The following is a 22,046-nucleotide window of genomic DNA, read 5'->3' on the forward strand; positions in this document are numbered from 1 at the left end:
GGTCCAGGTCATCTGTGTCCTAAGTGTAAGATCTGATCAAGCTTTGCAATTGAGATAGGGATTGGGAAGTCCAGGCAAGGAGGTAAGGTTTAAAAATTGGAGGTAGGACATTCAGAGTGCACTCATGCATCAAGAAAATGTGAAACTCTCACCATCAAATAGTTGCTGGAGTGCAGCTAATTGGAAATGTCAAAATGGAGATCTATGGATTTTGATTTGGTATGAGTTAGAGAGGCTTGCAGAACCAGAGTGGGCAAGGTAAGAGTTCAGGCTCAAACTAGCCATGATTTAATTGATTGTCAGAGTAGGAGTGAGGGGCTGAATGGTCTGCTACTGATTCTCCCAGTTTTCACTTCAGGTTGCTAGTACCTACTGATGTACTGTACATAAGCTAAACAAGTTTCACTTTTTCAATGTGACGTAACAGGTTGCGTTATGAGTTAGGAAACTTGTCCACTTGCTGTGCACATTAAAAAATGTGAACTCATTGCCTACCTATTTCATTGTTATGATTTATATCAGTTATTAATGATTGTAAAACTGAACGGATTATGCCACTACTTCCCAAAAACTACAGCCAGGCTTTCCACCAGAAATTTAAATCTGGGATGATGATCCATGTAGATGATTATCAGAGCAGAATTCTTGTGGGTGGATTTTAGGAAGCCTGTGAGACTGATATAAGTGACAGGCAGGCTAATTGATTTAGGTAGGACGCAAAAGTTCAATTTCTTGACGTCAGGTTGTCATGCAGAGGTTTAAGCATGTTTGTGCCAGGCCGCCTGCTGGTCTGTGACTGGCTGTTAGCAGTAAACTCTGTACATTCCAATAATTTTCATTAGCATAGAATTAAAAATATATATGTCCTATTGTCTAGATAAGGTCTGTAACAGATGAGAATCTCACTTGTTTGAAGGTGGCGTGCAGCAATTAGCTTTCTTGTGTTGTGTCTAAGAGCAGCATCTTTTATTTTTGAAATCTGCGGCACAAGGGAGGAGAATGCCGTGATTGTGTGTGGAGGCTTGTGACCCAGCAAGACTGAGTGACCACAAAGACAAAAATGCTGGAGAAACTCAGCAACATCTTTGGAGAGAGAAAATGAATTAATGCTTCCAATCTGCTATCACCCTTCGGACTGAGCAAGTGAGTAGGCTGGAGAGGGGCAAGGTCTGGTAGATTGAGCTTAGGAACATGGAGGGGTGGACAAATGAGCTAAGGGAAGACAAAGAGTGCGGCCAAGCTCATGAAGGCATGAAATTGGAGGGACCTGGATGTGGCAGGAATAGCTCTGTCAAGGTAAGAAAGTGAGGGCAAAATACAGCACTGTGGATGTTGGGAGTCTGAAACAAACAGAATCATCATAGTTATCATCAATGATTACTGCCTAAAGAAATATTTTGGAGGACAGTCATATCATCATGTCACATTTTGAAGTAACTATGATGTGAAGACGCTGATGTTGGACAGGGGTGGACAGGGTCAGAAATCACATGACACCGGCTTATAATCCAACAGGTTTATTTGAAAATGCAAGCTTTCGGAGCATAGCTTCTTCCTCAGGCCAAGTGTGAGAGAGACGGTATAAGACACAGAGTTAATGAGCAGAAAGGTAACAACCCTAAAACTGGCTGTCTTTTGTTGAATCTTTAATCAGTTAGTAAAGAAACTACTGACTAAAATGCAAAATCCAGACTCCCTTCAAGCCATTGTCCCAAGATAATGAAAGGTTTTACCTATGGATACAAGAGGTGACATCTCATGTCAGACCATGTATTTTAGCTGTGAGGTCTTGTTTAGAATCTGTGTATGTTTTAAACTGGGGTCAAATTGTATTTCTTTGAGGAAAACAGAACGTATCTGCAACTACACAGACACACACGAACACGCCTTATCCTCTCTCTCTCTCTCTCTCTCTCACACACACACACACACATGTTATTTCAGGCAAGATGTTGGTGTGTTTTGAGTTTAAGTTTGAGTAATAATTCAGGAAATGTGTCTAGAAACTAGAAAGGTGGGCAGTCTTTTAAGAATTAGGCTGGAGAGACCTCAACAAGAGAAAGGTTATAGCCTGACAAAAGAGACAGACTAGCGAGGAAAGCAGAGAGCATTCTCAACAAAAAGACAGAATTAGAAATCCAGTTGATTGAGAGGTGTTTATAGCCATCAATACCTTAAAAGATAAAGCAGGAAGAGAGACTAAATAATAAGAGCTAAAAGTTGGAGAGAATTTATGGCATATTCAGAGGTTTCAGAGAGAGGTAAGCCTGCTTTGTCACGCTGCTGGATCTCTGCAGAAACAATCTTACCAGACAGAACCTAGAAGATCAAGAATAGTTTGGTAATTAATGTTTTGGATGATTGCTTGGGTGATAAAGAGATCAGATTAGATTTCCCTGCAATAGGAGAGGTAATTTGAAATTTCCTGGCCAATTTGAAAAATATCCATATTACAGAGGATGTGGTTTTGGATGTCATAAAATGCGTAAGTGTTGCACCCCTGTGGGAAGCTAAGGAACTGTTGCTGGGCCCCTTGATGAGATATTTGTATCATTGATAGCTACAGGTGAGGTGAGAAGACTGAAGGTTGGCTAATGTGGCGCTACTATTTGAGAACATTGGTAACGAAAAGCCAGGGAACAATAGACAGGTGAACTTGACATTAGGGATGGGTAAGCTGTTGGAGTGAATCTTGAGGGACAGGATTTTACATGTATTTGGAAAGGCAAGGACTGATTAGGGATAGTCAACATGGCTTTGTGTGTAGGAAATTGTGTCTCACTAATTTGATTGATATTTTTGAAGAAGTAACAAAGAGGATTGATGAGGGAAGAGCAGTGGATGTGATCTATATGGACTTCAGTAAGACCTTTGACAAGTTAGCAAAATTAGATCACATCAAACAGAGGGAGAACTTGCCATTTGGGTACAAAAACTGGCTTGGAGGTAGAAGACAGAGGGTGGTGGTGGAGGGTTACTTTTCAGACTGGAGACCTGTGACCAGTGGTGTGCCACAAGGATTGGTGCTTGGTCCACTGTTTCTCAACATTTATATAAATGATTTGGATGTGAATATAGAAGGTATGGTTGGTAAGTTTGCAGATGACTCCCAACTTGGAAGTGTAGTGCACAATGAAGAAGGTTACCTCCGAGCCCAATGGGATCTTGATCCAATGGGCCTTTGGACCAAGGAGTGGCAGATTGAATTTAATTTAGATAAAATGAGGTGCTGCATTTTGGAAAGGAAATTGGGGCAGGACTTAGATACTTACTGGTAAGATCCTGGGGAGCGTTGCTGAACGAGGAGACCTCAGCGTGCAGGTTCATAGTCTCTTGAAAAAGGAGTCACAGGTAGATAGGATAGTGAAGAAGGTGTTTGGTCTGATTGTCTTTTTTGGTCAGTGCATGGAGTATATCAAGGGCTACGGGGAGAGTTCAGGGAAGTGGAGTTGAAATGCCCATCAGCCATGATTTAAATGGCGGAGTGGACTCAATAGGCCAAATGGCCTTATTTCCACTCCTATGTCTTATGGTCTTATATGAGTTGGGAGGTCACGTTGCAGCTGTACAAGATATTGGATAGGCCACTATTGGATACTGCATGCGATTCTGGTCTTCCTGCTATTGTGAAACTTGAAAGGGTTTAGAAATTATTTACAAGGATGTTGTCAGGGCTGGAGAGTTTTTGTACTAAAGAAAAATGCTGTTTTCCACGGAGCAACGGAGACTGAGGGATGACGTTATAGATGTTTATAAAATCATGAGGAGAATGGATGGGGTAAATAGACAAGGTCTTCTCCTTGGGGTTGGTGAGTCCAAAACTAGAGGCCATAGGTTTAAGGTGCAAGGGGAAAGATTCAAAAGGGACCTGAGGGGCAACATTTTCATGCAGAAGTTGGTGTGTGTATAGGAGCGGCTGTCAGAGGAAGTAGTGGAGGCTGGTACAATAACAGCGTTTAAAAGACATCTGGATGGATATATGATTAGGAAAGGTTTAGTGTTATATAAACCAAATGCTAACAACTGGGATTAGATTAATTTAAGGATATCTGGTCGGCATGGATGAGTTGGGCCAAAGGGTCTGTTTCCATGCTGTATATCTCAATAAATGTATGACTTTAACTTAGCTAGCTATTTGTGAAAGTGCATATCCACAGATGGAAAAGCTGTTTTCCCGCAGGATGACCTGCCTTAGAAAAGGTTTCTCCAGCTTCCAAAGGTAGCATCAGAAGTGGCATGGAAACTCAAAAGTATAAATAAATGTGTTTATGGATTAGCTGTGTTTCCTGGGTATGGCACTTTTGTACTAAAACATTTTGTATTTATTCAGTAGCTCTTTTAGATTTTGTTAGAATAACATTCTTAAAACATAAAATCTTACTGTCATGCTTTCACCCCTTGAATTTCTTAAAGGTATCAGTCTGTATTGGGATTGTAACACTTCAATATCAACCATTTTTAAAACCCTTTAGATTTGGCAGGCAGTCCAGATAGATCTACTGACCAATGAGCAGGATTTCAAGTGTGCTGCGATAACCCCATGATACATTTACCTTTGAGCATGTATCCATGGCTTTCGTTAATTCAAGAAAGTGCTTCTGATCTCATCGTACATTCTGGTTTGAAAACAACTGATTGAGGAGATCAGTCTGAGAGAAATTTCACTTTTTTGCCAGTAGACTTAAAAATAGCAGCATTGCAGATAAATCAATAGGAATACATTTATTTTTCAAGAAGGTTTTGGTAGCTCAGTTTATTCATAAATTGCATATAAGTAGAATTTCTTAATGCAGTGATTAAAATGAGGTCAGCCAGCTGGAACTCATAGAATATGAGTTCCCTGATTAGAGCCAGTAATCTGGTCCAATCAGGGAGCTGTGGCTGACATAAAGGGGTGAATGTCAGAGATAGTGAGTTGCTGAATTACTTAATGAGAGGCTGTGTTAATGTCAAAAGCTCTGCATTTGTAAATAAAGGGTAAATGTTGATGGAATGCCGGCCTCTGAAGGATTATTTCACTTGGCTTGTCCAGTGGAGAATGGCATACTAGATTTCACTGCCTTAGCATTAAGCGCTGGAATTTGTCACATTAATGTCTCTCCCTCTTCATCTTCATCTGTTCCATTTAAATGCCCCCTGAAAATCTATGCCCTTGACTAAGCTTTTGCTGACCAATCCTGACATCTCATGTGACTCAGTTACATCATTTGGTCGTTCATGTTGAGAGATTTTGCTATGTTTTCGGCCCTATATAAGATCAAATTGTTAAGCCACTCCCTTGTACATTGGATGGTGCAGTTGCTGACTGAACCACTGGGAGAGATGTTCCCAGTGTCATTACCGCATAACAGTCAATTTACTGTTGTTACTGCTTGAAAGCAAATTGTTCCAAACACAGTAATCTGAGACACAGCATGTAATTCTAGCTAGTATTTTGGAAGACATTCTGTGTTGTGAAATGAGATATCAGAGCTTTTTGTTCACCAGAAACAAACCCATTGTTTAGGAAACCAGATGTACAGAAAATAAACACGGTTCCTTGAAAGACATTGGCATTGGTAGCGATGTGACAAATGGTTCTGATGATGAGTACTGTTCATTATACCTGCTTTTTGCACAGCAACCATGTGTATCATGTATATGGTCTTATAATTGAGCACAGCAGTCTGTGTGAGTGCTTGCAGGGGGAGACTCGCCATAGCAAGAATCCTGCTGATTGTGAATGTATAATGTATAACTAGCTGGAATATGGCAGGTTTGCAGGCAGCCAGATGATTTGAAGCTTCAAAGGATAAGACATAATCTATTCACAGAAATTTTACAAGCATGCAGGTAAGGAAAATACAACAATGTAAACTGACTTGACTGTATATTGGAAATTAAAATGATGGAATTAAGTAATTGTAGATAGGAGTGTGCAAAATATTGAAGGTTGTTCAGATTTAGGTGTTTATATCATTGGAAATGGTGTGTTATTAGGTGCATAGTAAGTAATGGATTTCATTGAAATGTTGTACTAATTTGTTGTTTTTAAATAGCTATCCTTCCAATAGCATGAAAAATAAAATTAGAGCTTTGTAGACAGAGATTATTTAACGACCATTGTCTTGTATGGTAATAAGATGCAACTTCTATCAGCACCAATTGTGGGGAAATTTTAATGGTCTTGTTATTGCTTATTCACTGTATCCATTCCCTACTGTTTTATTTAGCATGAATTTTATATGGTTCAACGATATGTCAACTATCAACACTTAAAACTGATTTGCCTACACTATTAATGATTAGCTGGCCTTGCGTCAGTAATTCTTCAGGGATTTGCAAGTAATATTCTTCCTGTGGATTAATGCTTAACAAACTTCAGCCTGTCTTTCAAAGCATTTTTCTCCCAACTCTCCGGCATAATTACCCAGGCTTTTCTTTTCTGGAATTTAAAATTGTATAGCCAAAGCATAAGGAAGCGTTAGAATCAGTAAGTGTTTATTTAAAAGTTTTATCAAGAGAAATAGTGGAAAAGCAAACTATTTTTGCGTGAACAATGAATTATTTTGGGTGTCTGGAGTTTTAAGGCTGAGCGTGAGCTATATCATCAAACGTTGCATCGAGCTGATTTTGAGCACATTGCTGAACAATTATAAAACACTTACTGACGATGCAAATAGCTGGTGACAAAGACTTCTGGAATTGAGCATCAGAGTAAAGTGAACGTGTTCGTTGCCTGATGCTGTCTAATTAAAATCACAGATTTCTGTTGTGAGGTGTGTTGTGGAGGCTAGACTATGTTGAGTTGGAATAAATACAACAATGTATCAACTCACTGACAGCTAGCAGTAAATTGACACCACACTACCAGTCACTAAGATAATTTTATCTGAAAATATATCTCCAGTTAACTGAAATGGTTGGATCTTCTGGTCAGTTTCACTGCTGATTGTATTGACCTTGCCTGTGTGAGTTTCTATAGTAAGTTTTTCAAAGTTTAAGCCTTTCAGTGAGTGAGGAGCTGGTGGAGGTATAGTTGTGTTGGAACTCAAGTGGTACTTGATGGGAGAAATCAGTCAGTTGGACAGAGGTGGGAATCTCGTTGGACCATGTAAGGGGGGCGGGGGATGTGTATTTAGGCTGGGGTGCTGAATGGGGGCGTGGTGTGTGGTGCATTGTGGTGCTCAGTTCACTGATGCTCGCTGATCATTGAGTTACACCCTGCATTCAGTTGTATAACATTAACATAGAGATATTTGCAGGAGGTCCTGTGCAGTGGAAATCTGCTCATGCATAGTTGAAATCTCATGAACAATTTCAGAGCATTTCTGTGTCAGGAATTCTCCAGAATGCCAATATGAATATGCCAAGCACAGTCCATTTCTCAACAACACAGATAGCAGGCAATTTCTGAACATAGTAACCTTCTTAGCAACTACACAATAATTTGGTCATAGAGAATCTTTTGTTTATTTTTGCGGAGTTTCAACCAGCCAACTGGTTCAACCAGCCAATTCTATTGACTTATTAGTCAGTTGGTTATCAAAACCTAATTTTATTTATTCATGGGCTGTGGGCTTTGCTGTCTGAGCCAGGTTTTAGTGCTCGCTCTTGATTGCCCTGAAGAAGATGGTAGTGACCTGACGTCTTGAACTATTGCTGTCTTTTGGATCTAAGAACACCCACAGTGCTGTTAGGAAGAGAGTTCCAGGATTTTGACCCAGTGACAGTGAACAAATGGCAATATAGTTCCAGTCAGGTTCTGGTTTGTGTATTTCACTTGGAAAACATCATTTTGTTGCGTACTTGATACCATATTGAGTTTGACATCAAAACAGACTGACCGTGGGGAAGGCAAAGTCAAGAACTGTCTTCACACTTAAACATCACCTTCACAGTACTTATTACACTTTCACCTGACTGCTATTGTACATGTGGCCAGAAAACTGGCTCTGACAGACTCATAGAGATCTATAGCACAGAAAAAGCCCCTTTGCCCATTGTGTCCACGCTGATCAAAAACAACAATTGTAATTGTAATTATAGTAAATAAAAACTAATCCGTCTTTGCACATTTGTTTGTATAAGCTCTGTTTCTTTCAGACTTGCATAGTCCAGTATGCCTTCTAGTGAGCTTCTTCCAGAGTGTTCTAACTCTGTCCACACTGGTATTCACATTAGCTCATGCAGCATCATGACATCATCACAAGTTTGCTCCAGGGTCCTAATCCCTCCGACAAGGAAGATGGTGTGTGGTTTGGAAGGGAATTCTCATCGGCAGAGTTCCCATGCATCTGCTTTACTTGTCCTTCTAGGGTGTTAGAGATTGGGGATTAGGAGCTACTGAAGGAGCTTTGTGAGTCATTTCAGTGCAGCCAATAGGTGGCACATGTTGCTTTCACTCTGCATCATTGCTGGAGGGAGTGAAGTTTAAGGAGTTAGATTGGATGCTAACCAGGTTGACTGCTTTGTCCTGGATTGTGTTGAGCTTCTTGCGCATTGTTGGTGTTGCACTCATTCAGGTAATTGAAGAGTATTCTACCATACAGCTGACAATAAGCTTTATACTGCAAACAAAAATTAATCCCAATGTTGGCTATTAAGTTTTACAAACAAATATGAACTTTGAAACAGAGATAATGGGAACTGCAGATGCTGGAGAATCCAAGATATCAAACTGTGGAGCTGGATGAACACAGCAGGCCAAGCAGCATCTTAGGAGCACAAAAACTAACGTTTCTGGCCTAGACCCTTCAACTTTGAAAGTCAGCTTTTGTTTGTTAACTTTATTTTCTTAACACTTAAGTATAGAAACCATATTTATTGCAAATATTGATTTTGTTTTAACAAAAATTAGAGACCCTTTAATGTTACTTAGATTTACTTGATTTTAATTTTATCTCCCCAGCTCTGATTAGATCATAGAACATCGACATGGAACATAGAACAGTACAGCACAGTACAGGCCCTTTGGCCCATGATGTTGTGCTAACCTATTATCCTACTCTAAGATCAAACTAACCTGCATATCCTACATTTACCTATCATCCATGTGCTATCCAAGAGTCACTTAAATGTCCCTTATTAGTGCCCCAGATTACTTAATTAAGCACTCCCTAAGTTTATTATGTAAGGTAAATACATCACTTCAAGACTGAGATATATAATAAATGATAAGATCACATGGGTTTATGGGTGATCTATTAATTTGGAGAGAGGACTGGCTTCCAGTAGAAAAGCAGAGTGTCAGGATAACTGAGGTAACAAGGTGTAGAGCTGGATGAACACAGCAGGTCAAGCAGCATCAGAGGAGCACAAAAACTGACGCTTCGGGCCTAGACCCTTCTTCAGAAATGGGGGAGGGGAAAGCAGTTCTGAAATAAATGGGGAGAGGGGGGAGGCTGATCGTAGATGGATAGAGGAGCAGATAGGTGGAGAGGAGACAGACAAGTCAAAGAGGCGGGGATGGAGCCAGTAGAGGTGAGTGTAGGTAAGGTGATAGGGAGGAGATAGGTCAGTCCAGGGAGGTCAGAGAGGTCAAGGTGGAGGGATGAGGTTAGTAGGTAGGAGATGGGGGTGGTGCTTGAGGTGGGAAGAGGGAATAGCTGGGAGGAAGGACAGGTTAGGGAGGCGGGGATGAGCTGGGCTGGTTTTGGGATACGGTAGTGGGAGGGCAGATTTTGAAGCTTGTGAAGTCCACATTGATACCATTGGGCTGCAGGGTTCCCAAGCGGAATATGAGTTACTGTTCCTGCAACCTTCGGGTGGCATTGTTGTGGCACTGCAGGAGGCCCAGGATGGACATGTCGTCCACGGAATGGGAGGGGGAGTTGAAATGGTTCACGACTGGGAGGTGCAGTTGTTTACTGAGAACCGAGCATAGCTGTTCTGCAAAGCTGTCCCCAAGCATCTGCTTGGTTTCCCCGATGTAGAGGAGGCCACAATGGGAACAGCGGATGTAGTATACCCCATTAGCAGATGTGCAGGTGAATGTGGAAATTCTTCTTGGGGCCTGTGATGGGGGTGAGGGGCGTGGTGTACCCTTTGGGGTGGCACGGTGGCTCAGTGGTTAGCACTGCAGCCTCACAGCACCAGGGACCCAGGTTCAATTCCAGCCTCGGGTGACTGTCTGTGTGGAGTTTGCACATTCTCCCCCTGTCTGCTTGAGTTTCCTCCGGGTGCTCCGGTTTCGTCCCACAGTCCAAAGGTGTGCAGGTTTGGTGGATTGGCCATGCTAAATTGCCCGTCGTGTTCAGGGAGGTAGAGGGTATATATTAGATGGGTCATGGGTGATGGGTCTTGGTGGGATGCTCGGAGGTTTGGTGTGGACTTGTTGGGCCAAAGGGCCTGTTTCTACACTGTAGGGATTCTATGACCCATAATACCCTTAGGGAGGAAATTCTATGATTTTGATCCAGTGACAGTGAAGGAATGGCCATATATGTCCAAGTTAGGATGGTGAATGGCTCGGAGTGGAACTTGCAGGTGCTGGTGTTCTAACATATCTGCTGCCCTTGTTCTTTTAGATGGAAGTGGTTGTGGGTTTCAAAGGTGTGGTCTAATAGTAGATAGTAGAATGTAGATATTAGCAGCAGTGCGTACCTAGTGTCGGTGATGGAGCGGGTGGATACTTGTGGATGTGATGCCAAACAACTGGGCAGCTTTGTTCTGGATTGTGTCAAGTTTCTTGAGTGTTGTTGGAACTGCATACATACACGCAAGTGGGGAGTATATCACCTCTACTGGCTCCATCCCCGCCTCTTTGACTTGTCTGTCTCCTCTCCACCTATCTGCTCCTCTATCCATCTTCGATCAGCCTCCCCCCTCTCTCTATTTATTTCAGAACTGCTTTCCCCTCCCCCCATTTCTGAAGAAGGGTCTAGGCCTGAAACATTAGTTTTTGTGCTCCTAAGATGCTGCTTGGCCTGCAGTGTTCATCCAGCTCCACACTTTGTTATCGCAGTTATCCTGACACTCTGCTTTTCTATTGGAAGCCAGTCCTCTCTCCAAATTAATAGATCACCCTTAAACCCATGTGAACTTATCATTTATTGTATATCTAAGTCTTGAAGTGATGTATTTACCTTACTTAATAAACTTAGGGAGTGCCTAATTAAGTAATCTGGGGCACTAATAAGGGACATTTAAGTGACTCTTGGATAGCACATGGATGATAGGTAAATGTAGGGTATGCAGGTTAGTTTTATCTTAGAGTAGGATAATAGGTTAGCACAACATCATGGGCCAAAGGGCCTGTAATGTGCTATGTTCTATGTCTATGTTCTATGATCTAATCAGAGCTGGGGAGATAAAATTAAAATCAAGTAAATCTAAGTAACATTAAAGGGTCTCTAATTTTTGTTAAAACAAAATCAATATTTGCAATAAATATGGTTTCTATACTTAAGTGTTTGGGGAGTTAGGAGGTGAGTTGCTCGCCACAGTATTCCCAGCCTCTGACCTGCTGTTGTGGCCAATGTATTTTTGTGGCAAATCAAGTTGACTTTCTGGTGAATGGTAACCACAAGGATGTTGTTAGGGGAGATTCAATGATGGCAACACCATTGAATGGACTTCTTCAGTGTTTAAAGAGTCATAAATATTGCTAACCATTGTGCCATTATTGGCAAACGTCTCCACTTATGACCTTATGATAGAGGGAAGGTCATTGATGAAGTGGCTGAAGATGGTTGGATCTAGGGCATTACCCTGAGTAACATCTGCAGAGATGTTCCGGAGCTGAGATGATTGGCCTCCAACAACCACAACCGTCTTCCTTTGAGCCAGGTGTGACTCTGACCAGTGGAGAGGTTACCCTCAATACCCATTGATTCCAGTTTTGCTGTGGCTGTTTGATGTCAAGGGTTGTCACTCACACCTCACCTCTGGAATTCAGCTCTTTAGTTCATGTTTGAACCAGGGATGTAATGAGGTCAGGAGCTGAGTAGCCCTGGTGAAACCCAAACTGACCATCACTGAGCAGGTTATTTCTGAGCAGGTGCTACTTGATAGTACTTTTGATGACACCTTCCATCACTTTACTGATGATCAAGAGTAGACTGATGGGGTGGTAATGGGCCCAGGACATACCCGGGCAATTTGCCATATTGTGGAGTAGATGCCAGTGTTGTAACTGTACTGAAAGAACTTGTCCAGGTGAGCAGCAACTTTTGGAGTACAAGTCTTCAGCACTGTTGTCAGAGTTTTTTCAGGATCCATAGCCTTTGCAGTATTCAATGTTTCCTACAGTTTAGTGAAATCACATGCAGTGAATCAAAGCAGCTGAAGACTGGTATCTGTAATACTGGGGACCACCAGAGGAGGCCAAGATGGATCATCCACTCGGCACCTCTGGCTGCAGATTACTGCGAATATTTCAGCCTTATTTTTCGCGTTGATGTGCTGGGCTCTTTCATCATTGAGGATGGGGATATTTCTTTGGCCCTTCTCCTCCAGTGAGTTGTTTAATTGTCAACCACCATTTACAACTGGATGTGTCAAGGCTGCAGAGCTTAGATCTGATCCGTTGGTTGTAGGACTGCTTAGGTCTGTCTATCATTTTCTGCTTTTGCTGCTTGACGTATAGATGGTCCTGTTTGGGAGCTTCACCAGGTTGATGCCTCATTTTTTGGTATGCCTGGTACTGCTCCTGGCATACCCACCTGCACTCTCCATTGACTCAGGGTTGATCCTGTCTTGATGGTAATGGCTGAGTAGTGGTCATGGGTTTAAGCAAAACAAGGTAAGGAAATCAGGTGAGTTTCAAGAACAGGCAATGGAGATTCAGTTCTCATTCATTGTCTTTCACATGTCAAAGCATGTTATTTTACACACTACACATACTCTGTGTTCTGTATTCTTCTCTCAGACATGAAGGGTTGCCAATATTTTTTGTTTGAAGTGTTTGTGCAGTATTTTATACACCTCAATGTGAACTGGCTCATTATATAAGGGCATTGAATTTCCTATTGACATTTTCTCTGCTCAACCAGTAATCTTGTTGCTAGGATACCTTTACTTGTTTATACTGCTCTCACTGGAAGTTATTAACTAGAACGCCGTAGCCAACCCTTTTTGTTTTAAAAAAAGCCATTGATTTAAAATGCAGTGGCTGTTAAATGATGACCGAATTGGATCAGCCCATAGAGGATCAGATGTACTGCAGCTGTCTCCATGCCGCCTATCCTATTTGTGTCCTTATGTCAAGGATGAACAAAAGGGAAGTTTCCAGGCTATCATAGAATCCCCGCAGTGTGGATGCAGGCCATTTTCCCTCTTGAGTGCATACTGACCTTCTCTCGAGCATCCTAGCCAGGACTCACTAACCAACACCCCCCCACCCAACCCAGTTGCCCTGCTGAGTATTTGCTCATTTACATCCTCCCTCAGCTTTGGAAATTTTTTACAAAAGTGGCTGTATTATTTACGTGGCAAAAGGCAGTTATTCCTGGAGGAAACAGATTGCACTCACGAGGAGGTCCACTTACTACAGTGGAATTAGGAGATCTGAAGAGAATTTTCCCTCAGTGTTCCTCTATGGTGTTAGAATAGCCTCTGGTAGCAATCAGAAACCCTGCTGAACTCTGGCCCAGAGATTTGTTAGCCTTGCAAACTGCTTGCGATAAAAATTATCCCACTCCCAGGATTCTGGAGGAGGAGTTTGACCTGGGATTAAAATGCATGGGATTTTCCTCTGCTGCATTTACGTTTATGAAATGACATCAAGAATTTTGGAACCGATGTGAAGGTTTATGAATAGAAAACAAGGATATCCACTTGAAACCAGCAGGTAGTAGTTTAAATACACAGATCAGTAGTAATGAAGACCTGTGCTCCAGAATTACTGTGTGCTTAGCCACACTGTTCCAGTACACTTACAACACAATGTAGCATCTAATTTCAAAGCAATCCTGTCAAGCAGTACTTACTCAACATTACCTGCTTACTAACCCTCAGTTTGGGTTACAGTAGACCCACCCACTTTCTGATGTAAGATCAACCTTGATTCAAACCTGAGCAAAAGAGCTGAACTCAAGCCAGGAAGTGAGGTGACTTCTTTTGACTCCAGCTTTGCTACTACTCCCTTGTTACACCTTGAGGCGTTGATATCAATGAGGATCGAGAGGAAGCCTGTTGGCTGGTTGGAGTCTTGCCTGGCACAGTGGGTGATGGCCGTGTTGTTGAACGTCAAACTTCTTGGTCTTATGTCACGTTTGCAGGAATTCCTCAGGGTAGACTCTTCGTCCCAATCATCTTCAACTGCTGCACGAATGACATTCCCTCCATCATAATCTCAGAAGTGGGAATGTTCACAGTGCAATTATAAATCTCCAACACCATTCGCATCTCCCTCGCTGAAATAGTCCATGTCCAAATGTACCTAACCCTCGTGGGTTGACAAGTGGTAAGAAGCTTTGCACCATTTTAGTGCCATGCAATGACAATCTTCAACAAGAGAGAATCGAACTGTTGCCAATTGGCATTGCCATTGTGAAATCCCTGCTCTCAACATTCTTGGGAGTAACATTGAAACTAAACTGAACCAGTCATATAAATATTGTCTGCAAGTCTGGGAATTAAGCACCACGTAACTTAACACCTTACTCCTCAAACACTTCCAACCATCTACAAGATACAAGACGAGAGTGTGATGGAATGCTCTCCAGTGCCTCAATGCCCTAACAACAGTCAAGAAAATTGATGCCATTCAGGACAAAGCAACCCACTTGACTGACACTTTTTCTAATCCTTTCAACATTCACTCTTCCACGACCAATGCATTGTGCCAGCCATGTGTACCATCTACAAGATGCACAAATACTACTTGCTAACGTGCCTCACATGGCACCTTCTAAACCCACTACCGTCTGGAAGGATACAGAGCAATACACCAACTGCCAGTACCCCTCCAAACCACTAGCTGCCCTGATCTGGAAGTACATCACCATTACTCAGCTACACTGTGTTCAAATCCAGAAATTCCCTCCCAAACAACAGTGTACGTACCTACACCAAATGGACTGTGATAGTTCAAGATGCCAGCTCAGCACTACCTTCTTGAGGATAATTAGAGATAGACAATAAAATGCTAGCTTAGCCATAAATATCCATGTCCTATGTATGATTTTTAAGAAAACAACAAATCAGTTCCACATTTGTCTTGAAACACAACTTGTTTATGAAAGAAAACCAGAAAGCCAAATATTTTCACAGAATCACAGAACTATTACAGCACAGAGACCATTCTGCCCATCATGCCTGTACTAGTTCATTGAACAAACATCATTACCCTGTGACAAAATCCTACTTGTTCCCACGTCCATACACAGTACTTCTATCCAAATAATCATCCAGTGCCCTCTTGAATGCCTCAGTAGGTGCATGGTGACTTAATGGTTAGCAATGCTGCCTCACAGTGCCAGAAACCCGGGTTCAGTTCCACTCTCGGGTGACTGTCTGTGTGGAGTTTACACATTGTTCCCTTGGGATGTGTAGGTTAGGTGGATTAGCCATGGTAAATTGAGGGTTATAGGGTTGTCGGGGTTTGGGTCTGGCTGGTACACTCTTTGGAGTGTCCATGCAGACTTGATGGGCTGAATAGCCTGCTCCCACATTACAGGGATTCTGTGAATTGAACCTGCCTCTTCCACATTTCCAGGCAGTGCATTCCATGCCTAATTTCGTCTCATCATCCTTGCTTTTTTTGCACATTACTTTAAATCTATGCTGGCTCATTCTTGCTCTACCTCATTCTTTGACACCACAAAATTCAATACAAGAAGTATCTTTAAGATTTTCTGCCGGTATCCACATCAGCAACAAATGTAATTGATAACCGTGTCATTGGGGTGGGGTGCGCAACACAGTTATTTCATTGGAAAATAAAAATTAAAATAAAACAAAGTTCTGAATGTACTTAGCAGATCAGAATGCACTAAGTGAGCTTAATAATTTATCTGGCACCCATCAGAGTTCACGTGCAGTTTTGGGTTTTGTCCTTAACTCTTCACTATTTCCGAACAAACATTTGCACTCCAACCAGACTTTATGAAATGTAAGTCAACTCGGGTGGATTTCCGTGGAGGAGATGAAAAGGTTGAATCAGGAAACACCCTGATCTTGCAATCCCATTTTCTTTTAAAGTAAAAAATCATGTTTACGTTATGGGGAGGCCGTGCAGAATGGAGATAGGATTATTCCACTAGGAGGCAGGTCTGAAACCATTACAAAGTCAGCTGGATAGCCTGACCAAGTCCATTCAGATGCTTGCTTCCACTTACTGCCCAGTTTTATAATAAATGTTAAACTTTCAAACTTTCCCACTTTACTAGCATAAAGACCCACCCATGTGCCCCTGCCCGTGTCATATCCCTCATACCCTCCATTTTCTCCATTAATCCCTCTTTTCTCCCTTATGTTTCTCATGACACATCTCTCTGTGAATCAGTTTGCCTACTGACATAACCGATCCACAGAGTTTGCCATTTCCCTAGCCCTGCACATCAGACTCCTGTTTGTTGCTGCAGCTCTGCTTTCAACACCATTATCTCCTCCAGATTAATCTTGAAACTGCATGGCCTTGATTTTGGCTCTGTCCTCTGCAATTGGACCCTCAGCTGTCTGACCCATAGGCTACACCTCCTCCACAATAACACTCAACGCTGGAGCCCCCCAGGGATACGTCTTCAGCCCCTTACTGTACTCCCTGTACACCTATAACTGTTACCAAATTCCAATTGAATGCCGTCTACAATTTTGCTGATAACACCACTGTAATGGAATGGATATCTAACAATGACGTGTGAAAATACAGAGGGGAGATAGAAGGCTTGGTGATGTGGTGCAGTGAGAACAATCTGTCTCTCAATGTCGGCAAAATGAAAGAACTGATCATCGACTTCAGAAAGAAAAGGGGAGAACATGCTCCTATCCACACCAATGGAACTGAGGTTGAGAGAGTGAAGAGTGTCAAGTTCCTCAAAGTGACGATAACTGATGACCTGTCTTGGACTTCCCACATAAATGTGACAGTCAAGAAGGCACAACAACGCCTCTTCTTCCTCAGGTGGCTCTGGAAATTAGGTATGTCCATAAAGACCCTCACCAACTTCTGCTGATGCACCACTGAAAGCACACTGTCTGGGTGCATAACGGCCTGGTATGGCAACTGCTTGGCCCAGGACAGTAGAAACTGCAGAAGGTGGTGTGCACAGCCCAGACCGTCACGGAAGCCAAGCTTCCATCCTTGGGCTCTATTTATACAGCTCACTGCTGCAGAAAGGCCAACATTATCAAAGATCCCTCGCACCCTGTTAATGACCTCCTACAACCTTCTCCATCAGGCAGTAGATACAGAAGCCTGAAAACATGCACGATCAGGTTCAGGAACAGCTTCTTTACGGCTGTTGTCAGACTGCTGAATGGACTCTAACCTCAAATAATGTAACCTGCAATGTAAGCTGCTTGCCTCTAAGTCTTTTTGAGCTGTGCATCCTTTGCTTGCTGTGATCTGCCTGCACCATGGCCACTTGCCAAATATCCACTACAGATAGAACTTGGGGGATTGAAATGATGAGTTTAGAAAAAATTAAACTTGTAACAGTTTAATCAAACTCTTAGTCAAACATGATTCTGGGAAAACAAAATTCTCATTTATACAACCCACTTAGTACTTTTAACTCCTTTTAAGTGGGTACATCTTCACTAGTTATGGTATATTGTGGGTACATTCTGTTAGGACCAAGTCATAAACACTGCAGTCCTTTCAAAGGCAGAGCTTCACATCTGTTAGCATTCTTCGAACAGAGACTGTTTAATTGGCTTGGGCGTTCACAGGAAGCATGGCGGTAATGTACCCAAGGAATTTTGATACAGTCTGGTAGCGGGAACCAGGTGATCAGTGGTATGCCAAAAATTCCACTTTTCCTCAAAAGCAAGACATAAAGGCCCTAAACATTGGCTAGTTCACCAGGCAGTCACTAACTGACAGTAAAGGTAAAAATGGCAACTCCCTTTTGGGGGCCGGTGTCTGCTAATATATTAACTTGCGGCTGTAGTGATTTTTTTTTGGCAGCTGTATCAACGTCAGAAAAACAACTCATTGGACTTTGGAAACCTCTTGTGTGACTTTTGTGGTACAACTTGCTTTTCCTAAACTGGCCCCTCTAGCCATAAGCAAGACATTTCATCTGAAAGAGATTACTGGCTACTTGTCTTTTGTAGATCGAAGAGCGCGGCTACCAGTCAGTTATTAAAAAAAACATGCTTCACTAACCACATTAAAAACATAAATTGCATCTTAAAACTATTAATCAAAATGTAAATGAAGCCCATGTGATGAGAAGTGGGTATGGAGCTTTTGAAACTCAGCCAAGCATGCGTAATAGGCTCAGCTATAACTACAATTGCTGGCTAATGTAAACAGTGGAATCTACTGAAACTGAAAAACCCAGTTAAACTTTTTTTTTTCCAAAGCAAGGCCTTTTAACAAAAGTAGCCCAGGACCAAGTGGGGCTTTTTCTTTTCTCCAAGCAGAAGCTATTGATTTTTTTTTTTCAATTTTAAAAGGTCTCTGGGCATTTAAATCACTTATTTCCACTAGAGATCACAAGCAGTGTTTAGAGCACACTTGGCAACAGGAAAAGTACATTAATGCATTTCAATGCTGACACAATACTGATCACTGTAATGGTCAACTTACCTTTACAGAATCGAGTCATAAAATTAACTTCCATAGGAACAAAATATCTAATTTACAATACAGTATTTAACTATTGAAGCTAAAAGAACATACCTTTCCAATGCAAGATCCTTTACAACAAGCCACAGCGCTTTTTGGTTCCGTAGCTGATCCCTGCTCAGACTTCTCCCTGCTTGGCTTTTTCTGACCTGCGTCCCAATGCTCCACCATCCTACCTTTATGGTGAAGAGAAAATGTGGTCAAAACTCAGCTTAGGATCAAAGAGGGCACTGAGGCTGAGAGAGTGGCACAGTGGCAATGATATATAATTTCTGTGTGCTGAGGAAGGACATTTCCTTCACAGTTACAAATGTGATGGCACAAAAGAATGTTCAACTTTTGGGTGGCAAGCAGTTGTTTTTAATCTATTAGTGTTCATTCCTTTCAGAAATGGGAGTTGCTTACATCAAGCACCATAGGTCTCTTGTGTCATGGGTTATTTGTAGCTATTTCGTAATCAACCTGTTCAGAGCTGTTATTACACATCCCTAGAGTAGGTGGGACTTGAACCCTCATCTCCTGGCCCACAGGTAAAGATACTACCACTGCACTACAAGAGCCTATGGTTATATATAAGTTGCAGCAGCAGTTAATCTAAACCAGGACTTCCTGAAATGCAGTCAGCCCCAGGTGGGGTGGAAGGCCGTGATTTTGGCGACCTGGCATTGGTTGCCAAGGAGTTCTGATCAAATTTTATAAGAGCTGCGCTCCTGCTCCGGTAAACTTCTGCTCTCTCAGAAGTCCTGCTGCACTCTTACAGTTCTCAGTAAAGGTCATGAACATTTTCAAGGTTCAATATGGGGTCACATCAGGGAAGAAAATTTGGCAAGTACTAACCTAAAGATCAACAAAACGAAAAGCGTGAAACAACTCCCATGGCTTTTGCTGAGCAGAAATGGGACAATTATTCCCCAAAAATGATGGGAACAAATTTTTCTGAAGGAAGATATAACCCCGAAACATCAGCTTTCCTGCTCCTCTGATGCTGCCTGGCCTACTGTGTTCATTCAGCTCTTCACCTTGATATCCCAGATTCTTCAGCATCTGCAGTTCCTACTATCTTGGGAACAAATCGCTCTCTTGTTTCTGCTCATGATCTTGATGTTTAGAAATTTTGCTTGCATGCGAGACTTCTTTGTTTCAGGCTGAAGCCTACAGCAATGTGCAAAGCAGGATTCCATAGGCTGGAATCTTCTGCTTTTGTCAGGTATCTTGCATGCTTTCTGAAAATATAGTGAGACTCCCAAGCTGATTTATCAGTCTATGGCCTAACATATCTTCCTCCAAGTAGGCAGCATCAGAGATCAGTGACAGACCTTTCTCCAAAATCAAGCGTCTAATGTCTTTTTAAAGAAATAAATCCATCCTCCTTACTTAATCCAGCCTGCATGTGACACCAGACCCACAACAATGCATGCCCTGAAATGCCCTAATAATCAGCTCAGTTATGTATAGATCAGCAATAAATCTGGTCTTACCCACACCTGATGCATGATTTTTTAACAAATTGCTAATAGTATATAAATCGCAATTGCTTGTTTTATTTACAGATTGAACAGCAAGTCTCCCTGGAACATCTGAAGAGTATCCAGGCTGCCTTTGAGGTCAGTTTTACTCATTCACAATCTAACATGCTACCCTGGATCCTAATGATTGAAGTCAAGCTTAAGTGAAAGGTGTATTGTGGAATAGGTGAATGTCCACTTAATTACAGTCTAGTGAAGGAAAATAAGAACCTTCTGCAATAATTACAGCATATAAAACTAAAGTAAAATATTCTCATAGCCATTATTATTCCTTCAAATGACATATCAGCACTTAGTAACTCAAAGTTATCAAGAATGTAGAGTTAATCAAGACTCACTAAGATTGATATTACTGTCAGGCTTAACAAGAGATCACAGCCTCCAGTATGGTATTGACCACTGTTAATCTAGGCAGCCCCATTTCATCCAAGTATTGGCCTGTTTCAGGCAAGAGATCCTTATTAGTTCGAAAATGAGGATCCCATAACATAAGTAGGAGTCCACTTATTATTTTTGGTCTGAGCCTGCACCATGCACATTCCAATCAATTCCACAAGTAATGGAGCTGTTGAATTATATTAAGATATGCATAAATAATCGGAGCTGTACTTGAAGAGGGATAGCCGCATTCCATAATCATGCTAACCACTCTACAACTTGCCTTGCTACTCCCCATTCTGGCCTGATCTTGAGGCTTCCTTGAAATGCATCAGAATGGCCATTAGGAAGCTTTTTCTTTCTGAAATGACAAAAAGCGACAGAAAAGTAGAAGACAATAATCTTGTGATGTCTTTTGATCAGTGCTCCAGTGTTGCACAGATTAACATGGATGGCTTTAGACTGCAGTCAGTTCAATGCCAAAACATTGTGGGACCAAATACCATGCTTGGACTTGTTATAGGCAATTTGTCCAGACCGTGCTGTGATTACCTCTGCATAAATACCAGGTCGCACCTACATCATGACCCACCCAAAGTTTTCAAAATCAGGGAGAAGTTTTCAAAATCAGGGAGAAGTCTTAATTTAAAACAGCAGTGGTGGGTAACAACTAGAGGCACATCTTATTAAATGAAATTAAATATTATGATTAGGTCAGCAAACAATTTAACCACAGAGATAGCAAGGTGTAGAACTGGATGAACACAACAGGACAGGCAGCATCAGAGGAACAGGAACACTGACATTTCACGTCTGGACCCTTCTTCAGATGATCCAGACCCAAAATGTCAGCTTCCCTGCTCCTCTGATGCTGCTTGGCCTGTTGTGTTCATCCAGCTCTGCACCTTTTTATCTCAGATTCTCCAGCATCGGCAGTTTCTACTATCTTCCAATTTGACCACAGAATTTTTTATTTGATTTTGGAACTATTTATTTGATTTTATGGCAGTTGCCACAAATTATTGTTGCACTTTTTGCTATTTCTTGTCTATCACACTAAGTTTTTCACTTTCAGATTTAATAAATTCACTTTTTATGGCTAATGGGTCAGTTAAACTGAAACAGAGTTTAGTTTTTCTGTGATGGATGATTGAGTTCTGATGAACCTGTGCATTCAAGATATATGTATTCTGTAACTTTTCCATTGAATTGGCTATTTTAAGTGTTTTAACATGAATAAATGCTGTAAGATCTAAGACATGTGGGTATTGGAATCCTGAAGGCTGGTAGCTGCTACTGCAGAGAGGTCTGCTGACCCAACCAACTAACTAGCACTATGGTGGACTTCCTTAATTGGGAATAGATGGGGGGGAAGGAGCAGATGTACCTGCAACATGGGAAATGGCAATGCTTGTTGCATC

At 41.8% G+C, this 22,046-nt stretch overlaps 1 protein-coding gene across 1 annotated transcript in view; it reads left to right on the forward strand.

The window, feature by feature from the left end:
* Nucleotides 1-22,046, forward strand: part of wdr95 (WD40 repeat domain 95) — a 120,118-nt gene that overhangs the window by 18,514 nt on the left and 79,558 nt on the right. Inside the window, exon 4 of the mRNA XM_048533637.2 lies at nt 20,272-20,325. Within this exon, the coding sequence (XP_048389594.2) occupies nt 20,272-20,325 (54 nt within the window). The remainder of the gene's footprint in view (nt 1-20,271; nt 20,326-22,046) is intronic.

The sequence above is a fragment of the Stegostoma tigrinum genome, chromosome 6 (genome assembly GCF_030684315.1).
Source record: "Stegostoma tigrinum isolate sSteTig4 chromosome 6, sSteTig4.hap1, whole genome shotgun sequence".
In the NCBI taxonomy this organism is placed as follows: domain Eukaryota; kingdom Metazoa; phylum Chordata; class Chondrichthyes; order Orectolobiformes; family Stegostomatidae; genus Stegostoma; species Stegostoma tigrinum.